The sequence below is a fragment of the Halyomorpha halys genome, unplaced genomic scaffold (assembly GCF_000696795.3).
Source record: "Halyomorpha halys isolate HHAL.00 unplaced genomic scaffold, Hhal_1.1 Scaffold1488.1, whole genome shotgun sequence".
In the NCBI taxonomy this organism is placed as follows: domain Eukaryota; kingdom Metazoa; phylum Arthropoda; class Insecta; order Hemiptera; family Pentatomidae; genus Halyomorpha; species Halyomorpha halys.
In genome coordinates, this window is record NW_027107596.1 from 60,271 (window position 1) to 87,279 (window position 27,009).

The following is a 27,009-nucleotide window of genomic DNA, read 5'->3' on the forward strand; positions in this document are numbered from 1 at the left end:
ATTAGAGTGCTACCAATGGGTAGTTTCTCTACACGCCTGTAACACTCCAATTTAACTTAGATCAGATTTACTAAATGTATTATAATGTACAGTTGGTTGTAAATATCAATAAATAAATATAAAAAAAAAAAAGAGAATCGCAGTAGATGTTGCTTGGTTTGTAAGAAACATCCAATTGCATCGGGAATCACGAATGGAATCAATAGAAAACTATCTCAAAAAAGCGGTTCATAAAATTCCACTCCCGGTCACCGACAGTTAAAGGAGCAGTGAGTTACAATTTGAGAAATCCAACTTGAAGCCCAGGCTGCAGCAGGACATCCAGTTATAAGTTCTATATTTATAATATTGACATTCTACAATTTTTTTTATGTTTTTTTCTCTTCATCTTTTTCTTAAATTAACTTTTTTCCCCCATTAGAAGTCAATTATTTATATTATTAAATTGGTAAATGTCATTGTTTTTGTGATTAACGAATTAAAGAATTATTATTTTTATCTATTTATTCTATCTTTTTTTTTTTTCTTATAACACTGTAAATAGTTAGGGATGCCTTTTTCAGGAGACCATACTCCCCCCCCTCTAATTAATTGTAAAAAAATAAATGTAACTGTTATATTAATCATGTAAGGCCCACCAGGCTGATATATATAAACTATGTAATTTAATGTTACAAAACAAAATCGTGAATAAAAGATGAAAGATAGTATTCAGTAATTGACTCTTAATAAATGATAACAATTAGCAGAATATAATAAATAAATAATAATAAGAAGAAACTGTCAAAATCATTTGATTACATTTCTCGTAATTGATAAAAATACATTAATCATTTCAAACATGCTATAATATGAAGTATGTTTAGAGAGAGTGTTTATTTGTCTTAGCTTTTACAACTTATTCTAATGATTTTGTCTTTTCATCACAGCCAAGTGCAAGTTATACTCTTCAAAACTCAAAATTACCAACAGTACAAGATGTCAAAGAGGAAAAAGAAGGACAATGGAAAATACCAGAAGCAGTATCAAGAGCCATATCAGAAATGATCGATTTAACATTATTGAAATCAACAGTGTTTCTACTGCTTCTTTTAGCAACATTTTTGTGTTACACAGCAGTATATATTCCAATTGTTGCATTTCAGAGTAGGTGAAAATCTAAAAATTAAAAATCTTCCAAGAATTTTGAACCATCAGAAATGATGTTTACTGGCACATTCAGAATTTTAATATAGACTGGATTATTTTCTATTTCAGAAATGAACAAGGGCAAAATAGAAGAAAAGTACCGATTTATGATACCAATTTTAATGGGTGCAGGGATCACAACAAGTAGATTATTAATCGGGTTCCTGCTTTACTCTTTTCCATCTATTAGTGCTCTGTGGATTATAGTCACTGCAGCAATTGCCAATGGTTTGATGTTATGTTGTGTAATGATGAGTAACGCTTCTGCTTATCAATTGGGATTGGCATTCTTTTCTGGTGCTTTTTCATGTAATATAAAAATTAAAATTTGTAGTACAAATTGTCACTTGTTAATTTCTGACTGATTTATTCCGATCATTTCAGCCATAATAAATCCACTAAGGAGTGTCGTCATAATTGAAAAACTAGGCCTTGATAGACTAACCAGTTCCATAGGGATGCTTTTCCTTGTCCAAGGAATTAGCTGTTTCATTGGACTACCAATTGCAGGTAAATTTTAGTTTATATACCATCAGATAAGTTATGTATCATAATTTGCTCAAATTTTTAATGGGAATAGATCTTAACGTTTCAGAGCTCCCCGACGCCAAAAAATATATTGTTACCCGTGTGTATGTGTGTGGGATAGCTGCTGCACTATTTCTAAAAAACTTCTTTTCCTGTAGACTATAGCACCAACACAGCTCAAACTATTCTGATGAGACTTTGCTAAAGTTTTTTCCAAAAAGCCCTAAAACTTTCTATATAGAAGGTAATCCAGAAGTAATTGAGGAAGGGATAGCTTACCAAAAATGTACTTACCACCAACCTTCCCTTCATCTCTGAATCCTATGTCGCGTTTTTTTTTCATAATTCCAAATTTCTCAATTGTAACTTCACTTTTCTAAATTTTGTCAACATTTCGTAATCTATGGTGAAACGTACATACAAAAACCAATTGACTTGTAAGAATATATAGCTTCAAAGCAAATTAAATAAGTAAAAATGTATAATTCTAACTAATACTCGGTAGAATCTCATGTAATAAATTTCTGAGGTATGATCATAAGAATTTAAAACATTTCTCCATTTGATCAGTTTTCAAATGGTATACTGAACTTTTTGAGGCTAGTTTAATTTTGAAGAGGTGTTGATTTCAGGAGGTCCAAAAATATTAGACACCAAAAACAATATGAATACCTAGTTTTTTTTGTCCTAGTTTTGCTATTCCTATTTAACAAAGTATTTTGGAAAATTATTTATTTTTAGTTGTTTCAAAACACGTTATAAGCTGAAATCCATTACGTCTGAGGAGTTAATTTATAATCATATGCTTTAGTTCAGCTTAATTTTATTAAAGCTTAATAAAATATAAGTATTAACTTGTTTTATTAACTTTGTTCCACAGAATTGCTGATTCAAGGAACAGGAATGATTTATGCAGGATTAGTTTTCAGTGGCATCTGTTTTATTTTATCTGGGACCACATATGCGCTCGTAGGGATCATAAGCATATTGAAGACATAGCACTAACTCAAAACAGGTGTATAAAAGTATTATGAATAGAAGAATACTGGTACAAATCAATCTTCAAACATTAATTATAGGCATTAAATTTTTTAAAATAGTATTTATTACATAATAAACAAAAAATTATTACTGGTGCTTCTTTCACTGCTTATAATGAACTAATCCAAGTTTTTGCCAAAACATTTTGAGATTCAAAAAACAAGATTATCCTTAAAATATCTCGGTTTCCTTATTAATTGATTAATTATATTTATATGATATTTAAACAGTCTTTAAATCTTTCAAGTCAATTTTCTGCTGGAGGTGGGCCCAATGAACTGATCACTGGTATAAGACTATTGCATAGGGCACCCAGTTTGAGAACTGTTGGCCTAAAGAATCCAATGAATACTGAAGTTAGTATGATATTAATTAAAGTACAAGTAATGGGTTGAAATTCTATAATAAATCTAAATCTAAAATAAAAACTTGAAATAAGAGTAAAAAACTTTTAAAAATATGGCAGATGATAATGATGAGTTCTGACTGTCATCATTGAGTGAGCTGTAACTTGGCTAAAAAATAAAATTTCCCCAATAATTTTATTTAAAATTTTGCAAACTGTGTATGGCAATAGTGAATAGACAGATTTTGTCACTCAATTTTTTGATTCTACAGATCTTGAAATATTAAAACCTCAAACTTTGTGGAAGGGATAATTTTTTTTCTAGGTTGATTATAAAGGTTTTAAAAAAAGAAGAAAAGTATGTATGAAAATTATTAAGAAATTTACTTTATTTTTAAATTATGGAAAGTAAAAAAAATAGTCAGCAGTTATAAATTTATAACTTATAAAATTATAAATCACTAGACAAACACATAAATCAATGTACATATATCATTAATCATTAAAGTCAATAAATAGTTCAATAAAAATGTACATTATTTATATTTTTAATACAACTTATGTCCTATTATAGATAGAGTTGTTGCTGATCTCTTGGTCGGATGTAAGGAGATAGAAGATGACCAAGACCTGGTGAAGATGGCGGATCGACGACCATCCCAGGAGGTAGAAGGTGCCTGAAACGGCACAGCTCTGACTGACACATCCCACGGGCATCTTCTCCGACTCGGTGAACTGAAATCTGCCCACCAATTCTCCGTTCAGGAACACCTCTGTTTCCCCTACTTTCTTCAGTCTGTTAATATAAGATGGTATAAATAAATAATTTGAAAACAAATTCTATATATCAAAATAAATGAAGTATTCAAATAATGAATGAAGTCTCATTGGGTATCTTGATTTTTAAAAGTACTGCCTAACTTTTTAATACATATGTTACAAATTGATGATTTTTATCGATAGAAATAGTCAATAAATAATTGAATATATTCCTGATAGCTAAATCATATTCACTCAAAGAATTTTTAATGTAGTGTAATCATAAATAACTTCATAAAACACATACTAAACCATTTTTTACTGTTTTAATATTACCAATATTTTGGCCTATGAGTAAGACTTCTTTAGGGCTACAAAAACAACATACCAGTGTTATAAAACAAGAAACATTATATTGTGGAAATATGCAAAAAAATAAAATACAAAAAACCAAGTATGAAATTATAAAAATTACATGTAATCATCAGAGGTAAGAAAGAGAAAAATGTTAAAGATATAAATGAAGACAAAACGGAATGTTAGTACCCTATACAATTCAATATACTACCCAATATAAAACTAGCTCATAAAATTGGATAAATTAAAGAGATATGGCAGCATAATTGTTAAAAGGGATGTGTCCAAATGAATAAATTTCAAAAACTCGATTTTCACGTTTGTTTTTATCTTATAGATAATTATCAGTTAGAGTTTTCTATAATCCTTTTTCATCCAAACTTTGGACAAAAAATCCACAGCATAGGTGGATTTAAATACTCACTTTTTATTAATTATTGGAAAACCTTTTTTTTTTTTAATAAATTCCTAAACTATAATTCCTAATTTTATCTATTCCTAATTCCATACCTATAACAAATATGTACAAACACACTGATAATTATTGTAAAAAATACATTTTTAAAAATAAAATCCAATATAAAATAAATAAATTCTCTAAAAATAAAAATATAGATATAATTTTTACAAAACAATTTGTTTTTAATGTTTCACTTCTGTTGTTTAATACTTTAAAAATCAGATCTCTTATTTATGACTCCTTTTAGTATTAAAGATCTCAGTAACTTGCCTTAATTCAAACAAATTAAAAAATTCATTAACTTGAAATGTATAAGCGGCTTCAGAAGGATAAAACTGCAAGGGACAAGAGCAAGTTTAAGAGACAAGAAAAGCTACATATCAAACTGATACATCAGTACATAATACCTAAAGGGTTACTGCTAGGAGAGTACAGTTTTTTAAAAAAATGTTCATGTTAACTTTATTGATACAAAATTATTTGATCCTAAGTCTGCCAACTAAAAATATTCCACTTTAATATTTTGATAGAATATTAACTTAACTGGCACAAATGATAACATTTTTGAAATGTTAACATAATATAAAGAACATTAATGTTTGGAAATAACTAATTTATTTGAATGAAAAATAATATAAAATAGATCTTCTTACAATATTCCTTATGTAAACTCCTGCAGTGTTATTAGCAAGAAATTCTGAAAATGGATCTTTTCCAACTTCAAGAGATTTTTCTTCTTTTGCTTTTTCTTCCTTTTCTTTCTCTTTTTTTTCATCATACTCTGGAACAACCTTCACGAGAAAAACATCAAGTAATTTTATGATTTAAAAAAAAAAATAGAAAGAACCAAAGATCATTATGATAAGAGTTACCATAAGAGCTGCTCCTAAATATGAAACTTTATCGATTAATATTATTATCTTCTGACATCAAAAATTGAATCAGTAACTCATTTTTTTTAGAGTTTTTAACTAGATGTTCTACATAACAGGGCTCCTTGCCATGAGAATACCCAGAGGCTGTTCGAATAGTTTTTGTAACCCATGTTCTCATAACGGTTACAAACCTCAAATAAAAAAACAAAACAAAAAAAAAAACGGAAGTCTGTGTCTGTTTATCTCTTGATCAAGTGAGCAGAAGTAGAAAGCTGTGATAAAATTAAAAATGTTCTTCCAAGGAGCCCAATTGTACAGAATGTAGAGTGAATTATGAAACTAATTGATTTATACTTTTTTAATACATTTATGAAAACTACAGCAGCATTTTTGCCATTGACCTAATTTATTCAGTAATACAAGCATGAGATATTACTTTAGGGCTAAATGATTAAAGATATACAAATAAAAATGCTTTATATTAAAAAAAAAAAAAAAAAAATGAAAAAGATAAACAAAAAAAACAATAAAGGTCAACAAAGACAGCTTTAAGCACTGTATGTAAAAGCATGTAATTATTAATGCTAATTAATAAATATGACTGATATTTATACCTGAAGTGGTTCATCCATCAGTATATTAGCTGTAGTAGCTAATATTGTCGAAAGCACATCCAACACCTGGTCTGTTTTCAATCTTTGCAAAGGGTTCAGTAAGAGCAAATTCCTGATCAGAGATATCATATTTTCACTAATTCGGCCATCACTGAAACAAATGATATTAAAAGAAAAAATATTTGAAAATTATAACTACCTTCCAGTTCAACTTTGAAAAGAGCGACTGTCTAAAACCTGAAGTTAATAACAGGTTAGTAGCCAAAGATGATAAACAAAGATAGATAATTGTTTATCACATCATACAAACATTTGATACATTAGCCAGGATTCGGTTCTACTTTTTTTGGATAGACCACATTACAGACCCCAAACTTTTAAAACAGTGAACCCATACATAATATCCAAATTTCCTACTGCATGTCATCTGTTTTAATAAAGAATAAGCAGAACAAGGTATTAAAGAAATAAATGGATAAATTTACAGAAATTGATTCTAACATCCAGATCAAACATAAAGATGAAAAACCTTAAAACAAAAGAGAAATTATCACTTCGGAAAAGTGTCCTAATAATATCATCTAAAAAAAAAAAATATTCTGTATTTATCAACATTATGGAAGTATATATGTGTAAAAAATAAATTTATATTAATTATTTATCAAACGGTTATAATGTTAAACATCAATTATAATATCTCAAGGAAAAATTCTAACCTTTTTCAGTCAAGTCCAGATTAAATCTTGTAGTAAAAAGCATATACAAGAGTAAGTCAATATTTATCTGCAATTTAGTTATATTATTGTTTATGTTGGTAGCACTGTTGTTTTGCATTGATGACGCATGCTTTTTTTATTTGTTTTTATGTCTATTCAAGTTTTAAGCTGCTAGGTTAATTTCGTTATCGTTGTCATGCTGTTAATCATGGCTGCTCTGCTTTCTATTTGCACCAAAGAAGAGAAACGTTCAGTGATCTGTTTTTTGGGGTCGGAAGGCCTATCAGGGGCCGAAATTCATCGAAGACTTCCAGTATAGTACGGGAATAGTGTTTTGCAACAGAGTGTCTACAAATGGATTGAAAAATTAAAAAATGGTCCCATAAGTATTATGCACGATGAAGGAGCCGAACAACCATTTACAGCCACAAATGAAGAAAACATTGAGAGTTCACGTGAAATGGTGCTCTTAGACAGACGAGTAACTATTGACAAAGTGGCACATCATCTGCAAATTAGTCACGGTTCTACCTACAAACAAAATCATCCACAACAGACTTGGGTTTCAACATGTACTGTTTACTTTTTTTTCTAATTGAATGAGGGAGCTATTAGATGGTCCTTTAATAATTCGATAATTTAAACAACTTAACAAAAAATATTAAAACTTGAACAGTTTTTTATTTAAAGAAAGTGCAGCGGTAAAATGGTTAGATGATTAATTGAAAAGTAACAGCAGTTATAATATACATTATAAAATATTAAGAAGAAAGACCTGATAGAAAAAAAATAAATGGGTCATAAAAAAATCGGAGTGAGTGATATTCTTAAAATCTTATACGGAACATGATAATATTTAATTCTATTTCAAACATACAAAAGAACTTACTTAGGAATAGCATAGTCTGCTATCTTGATTTTAGTGAATAGTTGAGTAGGGCTTGAATCATAGAACGGGAACTGTCCATAAAGCATAGTGAACAGCACAACTCCCAGAGCCCACATGTCTGAAGGTTTTCCTATTAACAAATAACTAATTCTAGTATTGAAAAAAAATTAATATATATTGATAAATTAAACAAAAAATATTCTACTGGTTTTAATCCACTTCTCTCTTCTATAGTGCAATCATGAACAACTTTTTAAATTCTATGCTTTATTTTTATTACAAATAAATGAGAGACTGGAAAAATAAAGTTATAAATCTACCTTTATAAAGGTACCTTTATGATTTAAAAAATTAATAACAAGCAGAAAAAAACATTTATAAAGTAAAAACTGCCAATAATAAAAATATAATTAAAACATTAAAAAAAATTACCTAGATATGGTTTGCCAGATAGAACATCTGGAGAAATGTATGCAGGAGAACCTCTTTGATCTTTAAGTGTATCATTTTCACTTACAAGATGTTTTCCCAAACAAAAATTAGCAACAATTACTCTATGTGTACTTTGATGTAGAACAAGATTCCCAAGTTTAAGGTCACGATGTACAACATTTCTCTTAAAAAAATTATATTAATAAATAATATATTTCTTATCAAAACCTTGATCATTTCAAATATACTTTTGGGTGAACATACAAGTTTTATGTTTATACACCAACCCCTGATATTTTTAAAAATTATAAATCTGTATTTGTTTCACCAAATGGGTAAAACCCTAAAGAATATTGAAGGCTAGACTAAAATGAACAAATTCCGTGAAATATTAGTATCATTTAGTTAATACTTTAAAACCTCATAAACGGATCTTAAAATTAAGTTAAACTTACCTCATGAAGTATGTGAACAACTTTAACAGCATTGAATAATATAAGAGCTGCTTCTCTTTCACACAGTTTTTTCTCTCTTATAACATAATGCTGGAGATTAATATACTCAACTGAATGCGGAGAATAATCATGAGCTACTAAGCAGTCCAAAACAAGGCAAGCCCTTTCGATGACTCTACCGGTGTATACTAATTTCCTGTCTGGGCATGCTTTTTCTTCCATTGCACGATCCTAATCATATTCAAATAAATAATTCATAAGAGATAAAAATAGTAATAGAAAGTGTATCACTTTTAAATATTTTTTGGAACAAACAAATCTAAGTTACCTTTTCTAATATGAATCAAATAAAATAATTATTACTTTATTGGTATATATTTTGAGGTGGTTAATGACAACTGATAAACCAACACAATAAAGATAAATAAAACTCAAACATAAACTATAAATCAAACATATTTATTTGTAAAATACCTAACATAAGAGCCCAGCCCAAAAACAAAAACAATTGCCTGACTTTTTTTGTGTGTATTTCAATGTGTTGATATTCCATTTGCCATTATTTCACAGCTATTTTTATTGCATTTGAATTTTGTTAACCAATTGTCAGCTACTCAATTGATTTGATTTGATTTAATTTCATATTTTAATGTAAGGTAAGTAAATATCTGTGCACAATTGCAAAAATGAAAATTTTTTTTCAAAATGGTTTTGTTGACAGAGCTATCACCTATGGTAATTTGAAGAAATCCATTCTATTTACCTCAAATTACTATAGATAATACTTTTACCAACAAATCAAACTTGAGAAAAATCCCTATTTAGTTCAGGCAAAGAAGACATTCATCCCTAACATTATATTGTTTTTTATCATCAGAATATTATATTCTAAAAGTCCCACACATAAATTGGGTATACTAGTACATTGGGCTTGGGCATGTGGATAGTAGAGATAAATCTACTATACAGATATTGATAAACATTTAAGTTTCTGACAAATGGAAAAAATTATAAAACTTACTTTAAAAAATCCATGATGATGAATAATATTTTCCATATCATGGAGAAGAGAAAGCAGAGAATATTCAGTGTGTATTAGCATTTTGCCTTGTCGGTCATCTTGACATTCTTCTTCCTGATCTTTAAGAGTTAAAATCTATAAATAAAAGGTTGATTTTAAGAGTTGAAAAGAGTATTAGCTTTTATTGATATAATAAATACCTGACAAATACATAATACCCAACAATAACAATAATAATAATTAAAATATTTATGATAAACAACTTTTTGAGGTTCATCAAAAAAATAAATAAATAATAAGTGGGAACTGAATCCATAATGGGAAGAATGTTGGATGTAACATTATTTAATTTTTTTTTTTGACAGAATAAAAATGATGTTATGTTCAGAGATCTGTTTCCACCAGTCTTAGAAATAAAATAATTTAGATATAAGTAGATGGTCAGGATTGCGGTAAAAAAAAAAAGAACAAATAGTTTAAAACTATTTGTTCTTTTTTTTACCACAACCATGACCATCTACTTATATTTAAATCTTTACGGTCAACTATATACACATATATAAAATAATTTAGTAGCGTACGATCTACTAAACAGGTGAGAACAGATCTCTAATAAAACCATTATTATGCCGAAAAGCAGTTTTTTGTTTTAATTTTACCTCCAATTCTAAAATTATTTAATAAAGTGAATATCTAAATAGAAAAATAAAAAAACTAATCCAGTTGTTGATTTTAAAAAGTAAATTGTGAATTATAAATTAATAACATAAATTTTATATGATACCTGTACACATTATTTATTTTATAAATTTAGAAAAAGTTTCACCAACAAATCAAATGTGACAGGAGGGTTTCAAAAATAAAAATAGAGAAAAAATAATTTTTAAATTCTATACAAGATATAAAATTTTAGGGTCTATAATGAAAAATTATCACTAATAAGTTTGAAAATGGAAGATGTGCAAAATGTTTTATAATTAAGTATTATGTTTCTAAAACAATTTTATATAGTTATTATTAATATATAAAATGTGAATCAAGTCTCTTCTTGATCTATTCAGATTAATATTATAAATAATCAAAATATTTGATGGTAGCAATAAAAAAGTGTCAGTCCAGTATGGTTGTGAGTACTTATAAGGAAATTTTTATTCCTAAGGGTTATAACCCCTACTACTATTCTGCTATAAGCAGATCATAGCTGTCAACTTCTCACTGCACTCTCAAAAGGGGTTAAAAAAAAAACCAGAGACCCCCAAAAAAACTTCTTAGTTGAGGTTAGGCCTAAATTTGCATAAATCTGAATCACTTTCTTATATCAAGTAATATCAAACAAAGATGGTTGCCCATTTTTATTATATCGTCATAGAGTCATGTTAGAGTGACAACTAAGAACTAGTAACTATGATATTACCTGTTTATTAAATATATCTATTTAATTGATTTAATATACCAATTAATTTATGACTAAACAATAAGAATCAAAATATTTGAGTTATATTTACATTGAGTATACCTTTAAAGTATAATATTTATCAGTTCCTTCAAGCCTGGCTAAACATTGCACAATACTTTTCACGGGGGAATTACCTATGGTTGGACCAAGAAGATAAGGTCCTGCCCTCTTCACAGTATTTGATTGAACAGAAGTTCCTATATTTAAAAAAATATATACATATATATGACAATGAAAGGAAGATATCTATGATAATATAAAAATATACTGACAAATGTCAGATTAACAGTAGTCATTAAGGAGCAAAATGCCAACTGTACCTTCTATTTTGCTGTCAAACTGTGGAAATTTCCCTTCAGAATTTAACATTTCATCATATTTCCTTTTTCTCTTTATTGCTAGAGCACAAGCACTATCTTCTCTCTCTTTTACAAAAAGTCTGAATGGTGTCATTACAAATGGAAAAACAAATATACAAATAAATGAATAATTGTACACAAAACAAAAAATAACAAAAACTGTGGAAAGTAAAGAAGTTCACATGAAGTAATGTCTGTTAAAGAAATTAATTATGATAAAAACACTTATCTCACTTATCAAGTAAAGTTATAAACGTTATCCAAAGAGCTGTTATTTGTCTTTTCAGCATCAAATCGGAAAAGCAAGAATTAGTATTAATGATTTTATTTTATATTAATGATTTAGTATTAATGATATTTTCAAGACCATGTACAAGTATATCTAAAAGTAAATATTCTGAAATATAAAACGTTTTCAAATTTAACTTAAATTTCACAAGTACTAAGTACGCAATTAAACTTATTAAACACTTCTTCCTAATACTCATAAAAATTTCGAATTTAATATTCGAATATCAGGACATTTCAACAAAACAATCATTTTCCTGTATTTTCAGTTTCAAACCTTCCATTTACTAAAACATAGGCCCCAGACATAGGCCCATTTCTTTTTTTTTCCTACCTTCCAGCTTTTATCGGTAAACTAATAAATACAAATATACAGGGTGTACATAGTACAAACTAGAGAAAAGTCAAGGGATAATTCTACACTCAATTGTGACAAAAAAAGTCCATATTATCCATCTTTCGGTTTATATCCATATTTATAATGGTTTCGAACGATTATTCCGTTCTGAATCTATTTTTCCCTATGCGTCTTACGGTTAGTTAGATTTTTGAATAATGTTAGAAAACGCCTGAAATAATTATCTAAGCGTTAGGAACATGCAAGATACAGGGTTTGTAACGTAAAAACCGAACTATTTTTAGTTTTATATATGCAATTACATCTCATAGCAACATATTGCCCTATGGGGTCTTGAGATGGTTCGAAGTACTAAGTAGTCACCTTTTAATGTAACAAAAATTATAATAGACCATAGATAATATTATTACCTTAGAACTACCCAAATGAAAAACCTTCAACTGATCAAAGAAGCTAAAGATTAAATTATTTAAAAATGAGGTATGATATAAATGTATTAGAAGGAAACATTTAAAAATTTAATAGATAGTAAAATTAAAATAATTCAAAATATTTCCGCGAATCTTTAAATATTGAATTGTTGTAAACAATAGCATATTATCCACCTTTGTAAAATAACCGACTTATATTAGTATTTGTTACATATATTGTGAAAATGTAGCACTGGTTTTAATGCAAGGATCTGTGAAATTAGAGCGAAACATAAACATATTTTGTTAAAAGATTGTTAATTTACCGTATGCATTAATGAAGGAAGTAGGACCGAGTGGCGGTCCAAAAGGATCTCAAATAGTAAAATGTTGGTTTATTATATTATAATAAGTAGTTTTGTACCATTTATGTTCCATTTTGACCGCCAACTACCTTGAATATGATTTACCGGATGAGTAGAATAATACTTCAATATGTGTGTATCTTTTGAGCATTGGTCAGCTGCCGAGTAAACGGCGACAACGACGGCAAAATAGCTCACATTCAGATTAGTAGCATTCTAAAATTGATAAATCTTTCATAACATTTTCCACTGATCATTTGTCAACCATAATTTAATAATTGTAATTGATTTGAAAGCTTGGTGTTTGAGATCTCAATTTTAATTACCATGATTGGTCCTCTTTTCAATAATTCGCTGTAGTTTGTTTTTATTTTATTATCATATTTGAACTGGTGGTGTTGAGATTTGAAAATGAGCTTAAAATTACTTTACATTATCTAAAAGTTACTTATATGCTCATAAATGGGTTCGAGTTGAACGTTCCTTCGCTAACGGTATTGATTTTACGACTGTTCTTTGAAGTTGTAATGAAATTAAATTTTACTGACAGTTTTATTAATTTGAGCTTTAAAGATGGAATCGTTCGATTTTTTAGATCTATACGATAATAGATTTTTTCCATCTAAATATAAGCTGTTATGCCCGTTATTATAATGATTTTTAATCATGAATAACGTCAAGCACCAATCCTAACCCGAAGAGAATGACCGAAAACAAGGATCAAGGTGAATTGCAGCAGCTAGTCATAATGGATGAGGAACAAGGTAGTGCTGACAAATTCGGAGAAGTTACTCCTCCAGTTAGTCCTGCAATAACTAAAACTTCGCCTGAAAGTATCAAAGTATGTTATGAATTCTGCTTACTTGTATACATTAGTACGTATTTATTAGTGATATAAGTTGTCAGTTTACTTGTCAATACAGTCTGACATTTGGTTCACAAATGTCAAAGATTTCTAATTTTAATTGACTATTTTTTTTTGTGACTTTATCTGTTACAACCTTGTGACAGTAAAATGATATTAAAATTATCTTTCCAGTAAGGTAGTCTTTTTAATTAATATTTGTCTACATAAAGAGCATAACCTTTAAGTTATTTTTCTAACCATGTTAAAATATTTTATCAACATTGGTAGGTAGAGTTACTTAAAAGTTTAGTTAATTTCTTATAATTTTAAGGTTAAGGTTTATTTATTGTATATCCCACATTTAGTAGCTTTGTTAATCATTTTCTTGTCTATCAAGGATGTTTCATCTTCTGGAGGATATAGTGCCCGTGGTGTGGCCAGTATTGGTGGTTCCTCCAGTTCTCGATCTCTCAGCAGGATAGTGACAGTACCTGCCTTAGGATCATCGCATACTTCAAATGTGACTGGATCTAGTTAGTATTACCAATCCTTTATTTGCACCTACACTATACCGATTTTTATTATGATTTACAGCTTTAATAGGTTTTTAAAACTTAATATAGTACTAGAGATCCACTCCACAACATCAAAACTGGCTTACCTGAAATCAGTTTAGGTTTGTGATGATTGGTTAATATTATATGCCTTTCTTCAGAGGGCAAGTACATGTTGATGGTTGAAATAAATTAGGTCAGTCCAAAAGTTCATGTGCATTTTTAGGAAGTTATGTTGTATAAATAAAACTCACTTTAATATATTGTTTAATGATACATTTTTTTTCCACTATATCTGCAATTTTTCGCCATCTTGCAGGTAGCTTTTAATTTTTATATAAAGGCTGTATAAAAACTTGAGTTTCTATTGAAAGACTCTGATTTTGATGCAAAAATAATTGAATGTTCAGTTTTGGAATCATCACCAATCAGAATTTAACTTTTTCCGTAGTTAAAAATTTTGCAAGGCACATAATATGTGAAAATCACTTGGGAAAATATCTGGGGAGTAAGCAGAATGCAGCAAACGCTCCCAATTCATTTCACTAATTTTTTGGAGTATTTTTTGAGTTGTATATGGTCTAACACTATCACAATGAAACAACATTTTCTTGATATTCACCAACCGCACAATTTTTTTAATACATTTTAAGTTTAAAACACAAAAATGTTCACTGTGAACATCTGCATTTATTACACTGATAGCTTGTTCACCATCAATTTTAATCATTGCAGATCTGGCAGAAACCTGTTCACAAAACTGAAAAATATTACACATCACATTTTTATTGAATGTTGATATTCATTTTCTTTACTAATATACATCTGATGTTTACAAAAATTGGTGACAGATTGACTGATTCATTAGTCAAGTTTCGACTACTCGAAATCTTATCAGTCTAGTAGTGAGTCACAGCTAATCCCATGTATGCTATTAATGTGTACGAAGTTATGACTGACCTGATAAATTGTAGTATAATGTGAGAAAAAGCTATTAATAATACCAAAAACATTAACACTTCTTGATACCTTGTTTATAAAACAGTTGTAGATTATGCTCTTTTTAAAGAGAACACTCCTCACAATTTCTTTTATAGTGCTAGTTAAACAAATAACACTAAACCTGTAAATTTTAACATATGATACCTTACCACCAATGACAATATTAATTGTGATTTGGGGGTTTACATTACAAATAAATTATTTAAGTTAATCAAAGATATAATTTTCTGTACCTTTTTATGTTTTAATCTCTGAGCTGTAACATTAAGCTGATTGTCAAACCCTCAACTATTTTTCAGGTTTATTTGAAGAATAAACTAAGTCAATTTTCATTACATCTTCATGTGCACAAAAATATGAATAGCTATTCTTTGTCAACCTTAATATTAGCTTGAAGGTAAAAATGAAATAGTAAAAATGTAGTTGTTACAAGAAATGTTTTGTGATCAGCTGTAAAAAGATTAATGAAAGTAAATAAATTATTTCTGTTTTGATAGTGGTAAACTAACAAAACATTTGGACACACTTTGCAACCTTAGTGATTTCATGTAGTGTGTTATCGATAAGACCTTTGAACAGCTGGTTTTTTAATGGTACTCTTGTGTAACAAGAAGTAGTCCTGGCACTAATATTGCTGTGATTATAAATTTGATAATTTTTGTTACTTAAGATAGATCTTAGCCATTGTATTATAATTAATAAAGTGACAGAAAAATCCTATGAAGCAGGGACAGATTTTGTCCCAAAACACCTAATTGATGATTGCCTACACCTAAAATGATTAAATCACTGTGTTTCCAAAAATGGTTCAGACGTGTGCTCTTCAGATCTTAAAATCTGATTGGATGGAAATAAGCAATTTTATCATTGATTTATGATTCATCAGAATGTCTGTAGCAGAACTATTAAGTTAACTTCAGGTTTGATTTACAATTTAACATAGCTAATAGATACAAGTTATACCATATTTTCAAGATAACGTGCTTTAATACTTAATCAACTAATTAACCTGCTTGTATACTTAATTTTTTGTTTTGATCTGAGATATTTTGACCCTTAAAAATTTATAAAATGTGACAATAGTCCTCATAAACTTACAAAAAAAATGAAGTAGTACTAAATAAACATATTTATTGTAAAATTATTTTATACCTTGTTAAAGAGGAGTAGAGAAAACATTACACAAAAGAGATTTTATTGTACGTTCATTGTTTCCTTGCCGAAAGAGAATATAAAATTGTTTTCTATTTATTTTGTATAAAACTGTTAAGATTTTCGACCTCTTTGATAATTTTCACCCTATAATACAATTTTAAAACTTACTATATTATAAATTACGGTATATTAAATTTTAAACACAGGATGAATATCATTATTTTAAATTGTTTCACATTGTTATACAGACCGAAGCAATAAGTCTTAATCATCATTGTTTAAGAAATCTTCATGATAGATTATAGATATTCAATTGTATAAAGGAATTATGGACCCAAAAAGAATTAGAATAATTACTACTACTATTTATAAGCAGTCAATTTTCATGAAAGTGAGGGATTTGTTTGTTTTAAAATTAATTCTATTTAGTTATGATAATATCTACATTAAATTTATTTCTTTACACAATAAATCTTTATGAATTCTTTCACTTTTTTTTTATAATGGGCATCATGGGTTGTTGTTCTTTCTTTCTAATCTTTAATTGTTGCATTGAAGTTATTTAAATTTCTTTAATCATTAAGAAAAAGAAAAAGAAAAAATGTGATCCTCTTTCTGAATACTAACAGTAATATTTTCATCATTAATGCTATAAAATTGTTAATATTCTGAAACTTCTCCATTAAGTCACATATTAAATAATAGTGGAGTATTCATTTATGTATAATTACTTATAAATACTTGTGTATAATATTATGTAAGATTATTCAGAAAAAGAAAGTTGAAATAACTTCGATAAAACAACTACTTTGAATAAAGAAACATTCTAAAAATGAACAACAGCATGAGACATCAACCATAAAAGAAATCTAGAAGCTCACAAGGATTTATTGTACCTAGAAATGAATATTGTGTAGTTTGTGAACTTTTTCCCCTGAAAATAATTTCTAAAGTAGATTTAAGCAGAGAAAAATGACAGTTTGAAATGAAAAAGTCTCGGGGGTAAGTGTTCAGATATTGTTATTAGCTAAATAACAAAGAAAGTGTTTTTAGAAAATTATATGAATATCTATATCAATTTTATCAAAGTGATAATTTAAAGTAGATTAAATGAACATCATATCACAGAAGCGATTTGATTAAATCAAATCAAATTGTGTAGAACATTTTACTGATTCCTTTAAGGAATGGAATGGCTCCTATATACTGTATCACGTCAGTTATAAATCCTTCCCTTCCCCCAATTACCTGAGTTGAACTCAATTGAACCTTATGGAATGTATGTACTCTAATATAATAATAATTTTTAAATTATCTTGCATCTTATATTTACTAATTAGTGCAAATTTTTAGATGTCATAATTTATTTGGGTCGAAAAAATGTAATATTTTGAGCAAATGTAATAATTGATTTTAAGTTTTTGGTTCCTAATTGTACAAAGTTTCTATGTAATCAAATATATTATTATTTTATTTAGAAATAAAAATAGTTTAAACAAGTTATGAAGAAAAGGTATTGTTGAAGTTTATTTTATTACAGTTTATCTGTTCTTCAATTTGTTACACTTAGCGTGTAAAAACAACTGTGTTGTTGTGTCTGTTCTTCAATTTAATATTAATGTATTATTCATTTTGGTTTGTCAGATTCTATACACGTTTTAATAAATTTACTAAACGTCACATCTTAATTTTGGTATGAATACAATTTATAAATGAATTTTAGAAATAAAGTACTTGCTATATATAAAATACCTGGTGATTTCTTCACCTATCGATGTATAGATTCTGATGATTTTTACTTATGACTGTGATTGCAATGTTTCTGTAAGTTTCTGTAATTATACCCCCTTGCACCGACCTAGATAACCTTCTATATCAATATAACTATCTCCCTAACCTTGGACCTCAATTTATTCTATTTCATTCTAGTAAACGTTCCTAAAGGTTTTTGAATGGCTTAATAAGCTATAATCATAGTGGTACTAAGTGTTTAGATATCTTTTCAGTTTTATGCTTGGATTTTTTATTTATTTTTTTATATGGTTATTAAATGAAGAACCTAAAATCCCAAGAGTATAAGTTATAAATTTTTGAAAAAAAATTATTGTATTCAGGTGATGAAAGATTATGAAATTTATATGTGCACAAAAAGATGTTGATTAATTTTATTGGTTTTGTTTTTCTGAAGGCTGTTTTGCAAACTGCATTATAAAACTTGATTTGTGGTTGAAAGAATATTAACTTATTAAATATTTTTTCATTCTGCTGTTGTTCTTACAATAATTGATCTCCTTATTCAGCTAGCACTTACAAATTCAATAAATATTAATGATATATTACCCCACCTAAACCAAACTTTGAAGGTGTTATTCTTTCAGTTAAGATATTTCGCTTATACATTTGCATTTAGGTGCTTAGCATTGGGTAGTTTTTCTTTCCAAATCGGGATTTTGTATGTATATGAACTGTGTAGTTTCTGGTAGTTTTTGGTTTGTCGTTAGTAAAAGACTTAATAGAGGTATCAACCAAACTTACGTTTTTATTGTATTGAATAATAATTTCTTTTACTGAAATGTTAGCTCAAATAATTTGTAGGATCAGAAATTATTATAAGGATCATAGGTTTTTTCCAACAAAATCAAATTGTTACGTTTCCAGAGGGACCAGTATAATCAACTTTGTTTTATGGTTTTCAAGATGTATCATATCAAGTACCTTTTCTTTTCAATAACAGGCCTGATTTACATTCTCATTGTTTTGTTTTATTTTGTTGTATTCCTCCTGTTAAATCATTTGCAAAAAAAAATTAATTATTGTTCACTTTATTGTTAAACAATGGCTGATTCTAAAATTAATTGTGTTTTTTGTATATTTTATAGGCAGGCCTCCTCTTACTAATTTATTGTTTTTACTTTCTTTTTAATGGAATTCAGCATCCCTCTTTGTATTTGATTGGTATTATGGGGTATAAACTACAAGAAAAATGACCTCAGGGTTTTACGCCCTAAAGCCTCAGACAACAACAAACAACTACAAGAACAATATTTATTCAAATCCAAAAATTATTTGAATAAAAACTGACATTTTTTAGGTATTTAGGAGATTTGAACATGCAACAAAATAATAGTAACCCATATCCTCGTACTGAGAAGGGAATTAAGGAAACACATAAATATCATTAACAATCTTTTTATACTGGGTTTTATTTTAATTTAAAGATTTCAAAAAATAAAGATTAATTGTTTCTTAAAAGTTTATGGATTATCTATATCATTTCAGCCATATTCATTTTAGTTTTTAATTTTTTTTTTTCATTTCCTTATTTTTAGTCATTTTGATTATTGAAAAGTTATTAATACTAGTATTTAGTCCCTCATGGATGAATTACTTTTGTATTTATGTAATAAATTTTTTTTTTTTTTTCGTTTTCAGGTACTCGTTTTATATTTGTCAATGAAAAGCAAAGCAATAGACCACCTAGACCAGCACACCCACCACCAGCTAATCGCTTGAAGCGAGGTATTTGTTTGGTATTTTGAACTGAATGCTTATTTATAACAATTAATCAAGTCTTAGTCGGCTAATTGATAATAAACATTTTGTTTTCTCTTACAATTAATGATTCAGAAACTCTCAGCCTTTTAAGCACTATACTATTTACAGTTTTCTTTTTTACTAATATTCCATTTTAATTATTCTAATTAGAATATTTTAAAGTTTATTTTGATTAATTCATAAATGGCCAATCTCCATGTATAATTCGAATGATTCAAGGATCAAAAATTTGAATAGTCATTTAAAATTTTGGTTGCTTAATAATGAACCGAGTATAAATATTTTGTGTTTAAAATACTACCAAGATTGTGTGAGATGCAAACAATATTTGGTGAATTTGATTACACTTAATATTGGTGGCATTATATATTCAAAGTTATTACTTTGAACAGTTTTCAAATTTATAACAGTGAATATATTTGTAATAAATTAAAGTATTATTAAAGTAATCAAAATTTTCTCCCAGTTTTGTCATGTTTTCTCATAATGATAGACTTTTGATTAAAAGTAATCAAAGGAGAGATCTGTTTTAAGCTTTTTGGGGGTGTTTGTTAGTAGGTTTATTGATTTTTATTTTGGTACATTTGGGCTACTTAAGTATGTTACAGTGTTTTTCAGGCAATTTTTTTTGTTTTCTAGGAATAATCATAAAATTATGAGTGAATTTCAGTAAAATGTATCATGTACTGGTGTTTTTCTAAGGTTTTTTTTTTTATTTAGTTGAATAAGTGTGCAATACAATGATTAGACCATATAATAAATTCTTCCTGCCATTTCTCTAATCCTCAAGACACTAACAGCAGTTTTGCTGGTGTTGGGCCCATTAAATTACATTGTATTTATCTTCTAAACAATGTGTTAACTTAGTACCTTCTCCATTTGAATATATGATTAAAACTGTTCATGTTAAATAAAGTTAGATGAAGGAACTGAGATCCAAATAAGATTGAATCTCTAATTTCATATTTGGAATTTGATCATTGTAGAATATTTAATTTTTCCTTTTCTTTCACTGCAGCCAATTTGTTGTAGTTTACTTGTTAACTACAACTTGTCCAGCTCTCCTATTCCACTCAGTATTAGTGGTCCCTCATTTTTCTATATGAAGGGTAAACAGCCTTAGGCTTCTTTCAGGCCAACCACACCGCTTTCAGTTGTGTCTTATCTGTTGAGCTGACCGAGTGGCAGTGAGAGGAATAGACTGGCGATAGGCTTGGTCTGATAAAATCCTTTATTTTCCATATACAACCGATTGAGGTTTGAAAGTGGCCTGGTGTTTTACTGCTCTTGTATTCTGAATATTATAATATATTATATTATAAATTTATCTTAGTAATTAGTACTATCTAATTACTGAATCCATTGTATTTTTTCGTCAATCTCTCTAGTTCATGTTTCTCCTTATAATATCATCACCAAAAACATGAATGTCTGTAAAGTGAAAAATCTTTGGAATGAATAATAACTTGATTTTGATTCCAGGCTGGGATAGGACTTATCAATATTAAATCTTTTTTAGCCATTCATGAATTATACTAATTTTTTATATCGGTTATCAAGATTTTAATTACATTATGATATTCTATATTTTAAATAGAAATCTTTGATGTCACGTATTTCTTGGTTTAAGAGTTAAAAAATTCTTTGAGGTGTCTGGTTTGTGCCAAAATCTTATTAGGCCGGTGAAAAAGTCCAGGTAACTAGTTATGTTCACTGAAACAAAAAATTTTTATTTTCTTTATCTTTTTCTTTAGAGACTATGCTTTAGAATAGGGATTAAAGCTGCATGGTTTTGGGGTACTATTGTAAATCTAAATTATTATAAAGCATTGATATTATATTTATGATATATGAAGAATAATTGATGAATTGTTCCTTTTTTTCTGATTTTTCTTAGATGTAAAACTATTTTTGAGTTTGAGTTGTGTGTTAGTGTATATGTGATAGTATATTTCAGTTTAATTTCTAAATTTGTTGTTGAGTTACAAAAAAAAATAAATAAAGCAATAGAATTCATGTATAGAAGTTCAATATCACTTATTATGGAATGAATAAGAATTTTTGTGTTTATTTATTTTTGTTTTTTGTTGGATGTTATATTATCTTAACGATTTTTATAAACCTGGGAACTTATAAATATTTTTCCATTTTAGTTCAAAATCAAGATGATTTTAATTTTTTTCAGTTTTGACACAGTTCCATTTAATAATGTTAAATAGAGAGTTCAGTTATTTTTGTTTAGATAAAAAAGTGAATTATATCTCATAATTTTGGTTATAGAATATCTTTGGATTACAAAAATCTTAGATAGAAGAATAAACACATTTTTATGAGATATTAGTGTTGTATGATTATAAATTGAATAATTTAAATAATTAGTCATATTGCTTTTTGCTTTGATAGTGGCCCATCTCATATAAAAAAAATTATTGATTTTATTTTAGATTTGACATATTCCCGAAATAGTGATACCATAGACTATGGTTATTTTCTATAATTGGGTTCTACAGACTATTCAAAAGCTAGTTGGATTGTTGCAAACTAATTCCATTCCACAATACAATCTATGGAATATGTCTAATACAAAATAAATAAATAAAAAAACTTATTTTGGTCAGATGTTCCACTATCAAAACTAAGCAGCAATAAGTAGTTAAGGTGCCTACAGATATAAAGTGATAAAATGTATTTTTCACTTAAGGGAAGGTATTCTTGGTTTAGTATTGGTTTATGATTCATAATATCAATATTTCTTTCAATCTTTGTATTCTCAATTTTTATGTATTGCTCATTTCAAGACATTATGTTTGTGTGTATATACTTATATATCTTATGTTTATTAGGTTGGAATGAAGTTTATCTTTGAATGTTGAATGGTTCTATTTAAAATTTACTTAATGGGCCTGTTTAGTTTTGCACTTTTTTTTTTTGTATTTATTTATTTTGGGTTGCACATCTCATATATTTTTCTTTATCATATTATCAAAAGTTTAATTCTCTGTGTCTATAAATATTTGGGCTCAACATTTTCTAATTGTGCGCTCAACTTCCAGACAAGGATTCAATTCTGCCTGATAATTTTACTCTTGTACTTCTTTGTATATAATTATAATCAAACGTGTATTCATTAAGTTGAACAGATATTCATTTTTTTCATATAACATCCAATATAAGCTAAAGTAACTACAAGAGTTTAGTGATGTAAATTTAGATATTAAAAAATTGAGTTATATAATAAAAATTCCTTTACTATAGATTTGGTGACAAATCCATTTTATTGTTACTACACACTAAACCAATCCTTGACAAATATATTTTAATTTTACTGTCCACTAAACCAATCAATGGTTTTTTATATACATAGATTTCCATAATTTATTTGTCACTGTTCTTATCAATTCTTTGTTCCTTTTAAATTCAATTCTTCATTTTTTCAATATATAATTTAATACATGTATATATTAGTTTATTGATTTTTTCATAGATCATATAGGTGCATTCAGTAGTACAACCGGCATGAAATGCATTATTTTATAGCTGAACCAATGTTTATTAAAACTAGAGAACATGACAATAAATGCATGTCACTTTTCTCTCTTATGGTTTTTTTTATTTTAAAACTTTATTTATTTGCAGTACACTATTACTTTAAGACCTGTATTTCATTTATTTGCATTTTATTTTTAGTTTCTTTGCTTGTTTTTGTTTTGTTTTTTTTATTTGAGTTTTTGTATTCTTTTGTAATATCTGCTGTGCATGAAGTGGGCCTCTTGGAACGCCCTGTTCAACACCACTGTTTTCTATCAGATGTCACTGACGTGAGGAGGATGGAGACTGCACTTCTATCACTTTTGGAAGACTTCCATTCTGGAAATTTAAAAGCATTTGGTACGTTATTGCACTATTTATTACTTTAATTATATAATTTTTTATATGAAAATATTTAGTTTTATCATAAAACATATAAAAATCAGAGTAATATTTTATTTTAATACAGTTAATTATATTTTATTTGTATTATATTTCAATGTCACTATAGTTTTTTTACTAAACAAGAAAAAAAAAATAAATGATGTTTTATTATTTATTATTTTCCATTAATAAATTGCTTATATGTTTCATTCATATTCTGAAAAGTTAATAGAACATCAGATACAGTCTCCAATTCTTTAATTTTCATTTCAATTGTGTTAGCACATACTTCATTATCAGTTTTATTAACAAAATTTAAAATACCCTTTTAATGATCCCATCTATTTAATAATTCAAATTGTTTTTGAAATATTCTTGATTTGTTTTATTCTATTCTCCAAGGGTCGACTTTTATTTAATGGTGGACCCTTATAAATCTCACCCTTCCTGACCTGGTTGAAGTACTTTAACTATAGTGTAACAACTATTTTGTTTTAAAAAACAGATTTGAAATATATTTTTAGATAAACTATTCAACTCAGAAAATTAAGGGTTACTTCGTATACTTTTCTCCGAATGTTATTTACTATTTTCCCTTAATACCCTACTATAGTGCTTGTTATAGAAACCACTGTTTTTTTTTCTTATAGACAATCAAAATGCAATTTGAATTGTTTGAAATCACAAATGATCTCGCTCTTTATTGTAGCTCACTGTAGATGTGACCCTGTCTTTGCATCAGTTCTTTAGCTTTATTTCTTGTGAATTCGAGTTTCAGATGTTTGCTCATAATAATAGATTTTGGGTAATTGCACTAATTTTTCAATCAAATTTACCAAAAAAAAAAAAAAGGTTTGTCACCATGCAAATTTAAAAAAAAAAATGGAGAAGAGAACAAATATTAAAATAATTTTAAAGCTTGAAAAAGATCTAACTCATGATCCAAAAGAATTATGTTAGTTATTTAGAAGTTAGTGTTATGTATGATAGTATACTTAAAACCAGCGGTTAGCAAACTCTTTTCGCCGTGGCACCCTTTTTTTGACTAGAAAAATTTCACATCATTCTTGTTGGGTAAAAAAAATTCCCCATCACCCTTATTTAGCTTAAAAAAAAATTATATAAAAATGTTGCCTCAATTATCCTTCGAGCAGTTGAGTCTCTAAGAAAAACAGTACTAAGTAAATGTTGGAATAAATTGTACATTTGCTATTTTAATTTTAAATGTTTTTTTTTTTGTGAAATATTTTGAGGAAGTGGCATTTTCTTTCAGCGCCCGTGGTATATGCTTGGAACACCCCAGGATGCTGCAGCACCCAATTAGGGAATCGCTGAATTAAACTGTTCAAAGATTACAATTTTATTCTAAATAACTGACCCTTTATTGGGATCCATTGGTGTGGTCTTTTGTCCCAATTAAAAGGATTCTGTAAAAAAATAAAATAAAAAAAGAATAAAGTATTATTATTATGCTTGAAGAAGTTTGTCGGGGGGTGCGGTCAGCAAAGAACAACATAAATAAACAAAACCATATTTATTTATTTTATGCCGACGTTTCTATTATTATTATGGAGTTTTTATTTTATGTAGATAAAATGCGTATGATGATTAACAAGTTTTTGACTTCAAAGATCAATAATGCTGTTTGGTCTAATATGTTAATAGGCTTAATCAATCCACATAAACACAGAGAGCTATTTGGTGCCTTGTTATAGTGAAAGATTTCAAAATTTCCAATACAAAATAACACCCATCTTGCATCTGATCAGTGATGTTTAATTTTTAGGGAAATTTCTATCTTTATGAGATCCTGATGTCATTGTGTTCCTGTCTTTTTGTTTTCTATTTTCCATTAATTTCTTTTTTTTTCACCTAAAGTATGGGTAAACAATTGGACATAGATAATGTTTATCCTGACTGACTGTTGGGTCCCCATAAAGTAGTAGAGTATTACATTGTTAGTTTATCTTCATTTTATTTTACAAAAAATATCCCTGTTAAAAAGTTGTATGTTATCTTGACCGAGCAATCCTTGTATTGAAATCTATTAAAGGATAGAGATAATTACATTGGTTCAAAGTTTGTCAAATATAAATGGACTTCATCCGTTATCTCACTTATGGTTTTATTATCTAAAATCAAGTAGTCAAGTGAAAATTGAATATTTTTTTTTACTTTTGTTCTTCCCTGCTACATTTATTCCACTGAACATTGATTGGTATTAAGGCACTTCGAGCACCTCTTTTCCCTTACTGTTATCATCTGTCTTATTAGTTCTCGTTGGTCTTTTATTCTTGTCATTATTTGTTTTGAAGATTTTTTGATGATGATCCTTCCACGAGTTATAGTGGTATGGGATTTCTTACTATTGAATATACTATATTTTAAAAATATATGATATTTATTACATATAATCTTCTTTTCTCCTAATGAAATGTCAGTTTTAATTTTTTTCTTTATGTTTAGTTGATATGTTAATATAATTTTGGTTTTTGATAAAATTTGCTTCATTTGATAATTTTTCAAGGTATTTTTCCACATGTATGTAATTATTCTCATTCGTTTATTTTGAGATTAATCTAAAAACTTTAAGATTAAAGTTGTCTGATCTTATTTCTGATTTTATCTTTATAGTTTGTTATAGTTTATAGTTTATAGTTTCTTTATAGTTTGCAGCTTTTATACTTCAAAAAATTATGTACATGAAAACAATTAATAGATGATAACTTTCACTTTGTAACTATTTCTAGAGTAAATATCTAAAGATGTGCGGACGGTCTGAAATGTTAAGGTGAATAATATCTTATTGCTGTAAAATTAATAAAAAATAAAAGATTTGAAGTATTAAGGCTAACTAACTAACCCAGAAAGAAAAAAAAGAAAACATCATAAATTGGTACCTGTAAGAAAGAAAATTACTTAATTTATAATTGAAAAAAAAAGAATCTTGGAGTCACTTTATTTGCAAAACCTTTGACCAATTAATAGAGCAATTAAATATCCAAATGTTAAAATATAATGAAGTCATTTAAAATACCTTTTTGGTATCTCTTACTGAAAGCTTTTA

The 27,009-nt window shown here is 27.7% G+C and overlaps 3 protein-coding genes across 6 annotated transcripts in view; 2 read left to right on the plus strand and 1 right to left on the minus strand.

The window, feature by feature from the left end:
- The window catches only part of LOC106689830 (monocarboxylate transporter 9), a 25,689-nt gene extending 21,874 nt beyond the window's left edge, over positions 1–3,815 (plus strand). Inside the window, exons 6-11 of one of the 2 annotated variants that reach the window (XR_001344500.2) lie at positions 930–1,146; positions 1,258–1,497; positions 1,573–1,698; positions 2,597–2,731; positions 3,005–3,113; positions 3,678–3,814. Coding sequence is in view for 1 of the 2 variants with exons in the window: in XM_014435015.2 (XP_014290501.1) it covers positions 930–1,146; positions 1,258–1,497; positions 1,573–1,698; positions 2,597–2,715 (702 nt within the window). In the remaining variant the exon portion in view is untranslated. Of the gene's footprint in view, positions 1–929; positions 1,147–1,257; positions 1,498–1,572; positions 1,699–2,596; positions 2,732–3,004; positions 3,114–3,677 lie in introns of both variants that reach the window. The other variant, XM_014435015.2, reaches the window with a different exon arrangement.
- Positions 3,467–18,327, minus strand: LOC106689831 (serine/threonine-protein kinase 40). Of its 2 annotated transcripts, XM_014435017.2 has the most exons (10): positions 18,228–18,327; positions 11,458–11,576; positions 11,198–11,334; positions 9,682–9,816; positions 8,661–8,891; positions 8,206–8,389; positions 7,774–7,903; positions 6,169–6,319; positions 5,333–5,470; positions 3,467–3,899 (listed from the first exon to the last, which is right to left on the minus strand). In XM_014435017.2, exons 2-10 carry the CDS (start codon positions 11,504–11,506, stop codon positions 3,672–3,674), a joined length of 1,383 nt encoding a protein of 460 aa, XP_014290503.1. In that variant the 5' UTR covers positions 11,507–11,576; positions 18,228–18,327; the 3' UTR covers positions 3,467–3,671. The 2 variants fall into 2 exon arrangements, with proteins under 2 accessions (XP_014290503.1, XP_014290502.1); XM_014435016.3 differs by lacking the exon at positions 18,228–18,327 and having other exon boundaries at positions 11,458–11,747.
- Positions 13,394–27,009, plus strand: part of LOC106689832 (coiled-coil domain-containing protein 28A) — a 15,902-nt gene continuing 2,286 nt past the window's right edge. Inside the window, exons 1-4 of one of the 2 annotated variants that reach the window (XM_067045985.1) lie at positions 13,394–13,758; positions 14,162–14,297; positions 19,908–19,994; positions 23,838–23,918. In XM_067045985.1, coding sequence (XP_066902086.1) covers positions 13,621–13,758; positions 14,162–14,297; positions 19,908–19,994; positions 23,838–23,918 — 442 coding nt within the window. In that variant the 5' untranslated portion in view covers positions 13,394–13,620. Of the gene's footprint in view, positions 13,759–14,161; positions 14,298–19,907; positions 19,995–23,792; positions 23,919–27,009 lie in introns of both variants that reach the window. The other variant, XM_014435019.3, reaches the window with a different exon arrangement.

Excerpts from the sequence above, each read along its gene's own strand:
- LOC106689831 (XM_014435016.3), bottom strand. The coding sequence starts at position 11,590 with ATGACACCATTCAGACTTTTTGTAAAAGAGAGAGAAGATAGTGCTTGT. Across the intron at positions 8,892-9,681 it reads ATCATCATGGATTTTTTAAA|GATCGTGCAATGGAAGAAAA; the intron begins GTAAGTTTTATA and ends GAATATGATTAG. Across the intron at positions 8,390-8,660 it reads TTGTTCACATACTTCATGAG|AGAAATGTTGTACATCGTGA; the intron begins GTAAGTTTAACT and ends AATTTTTTTAAG.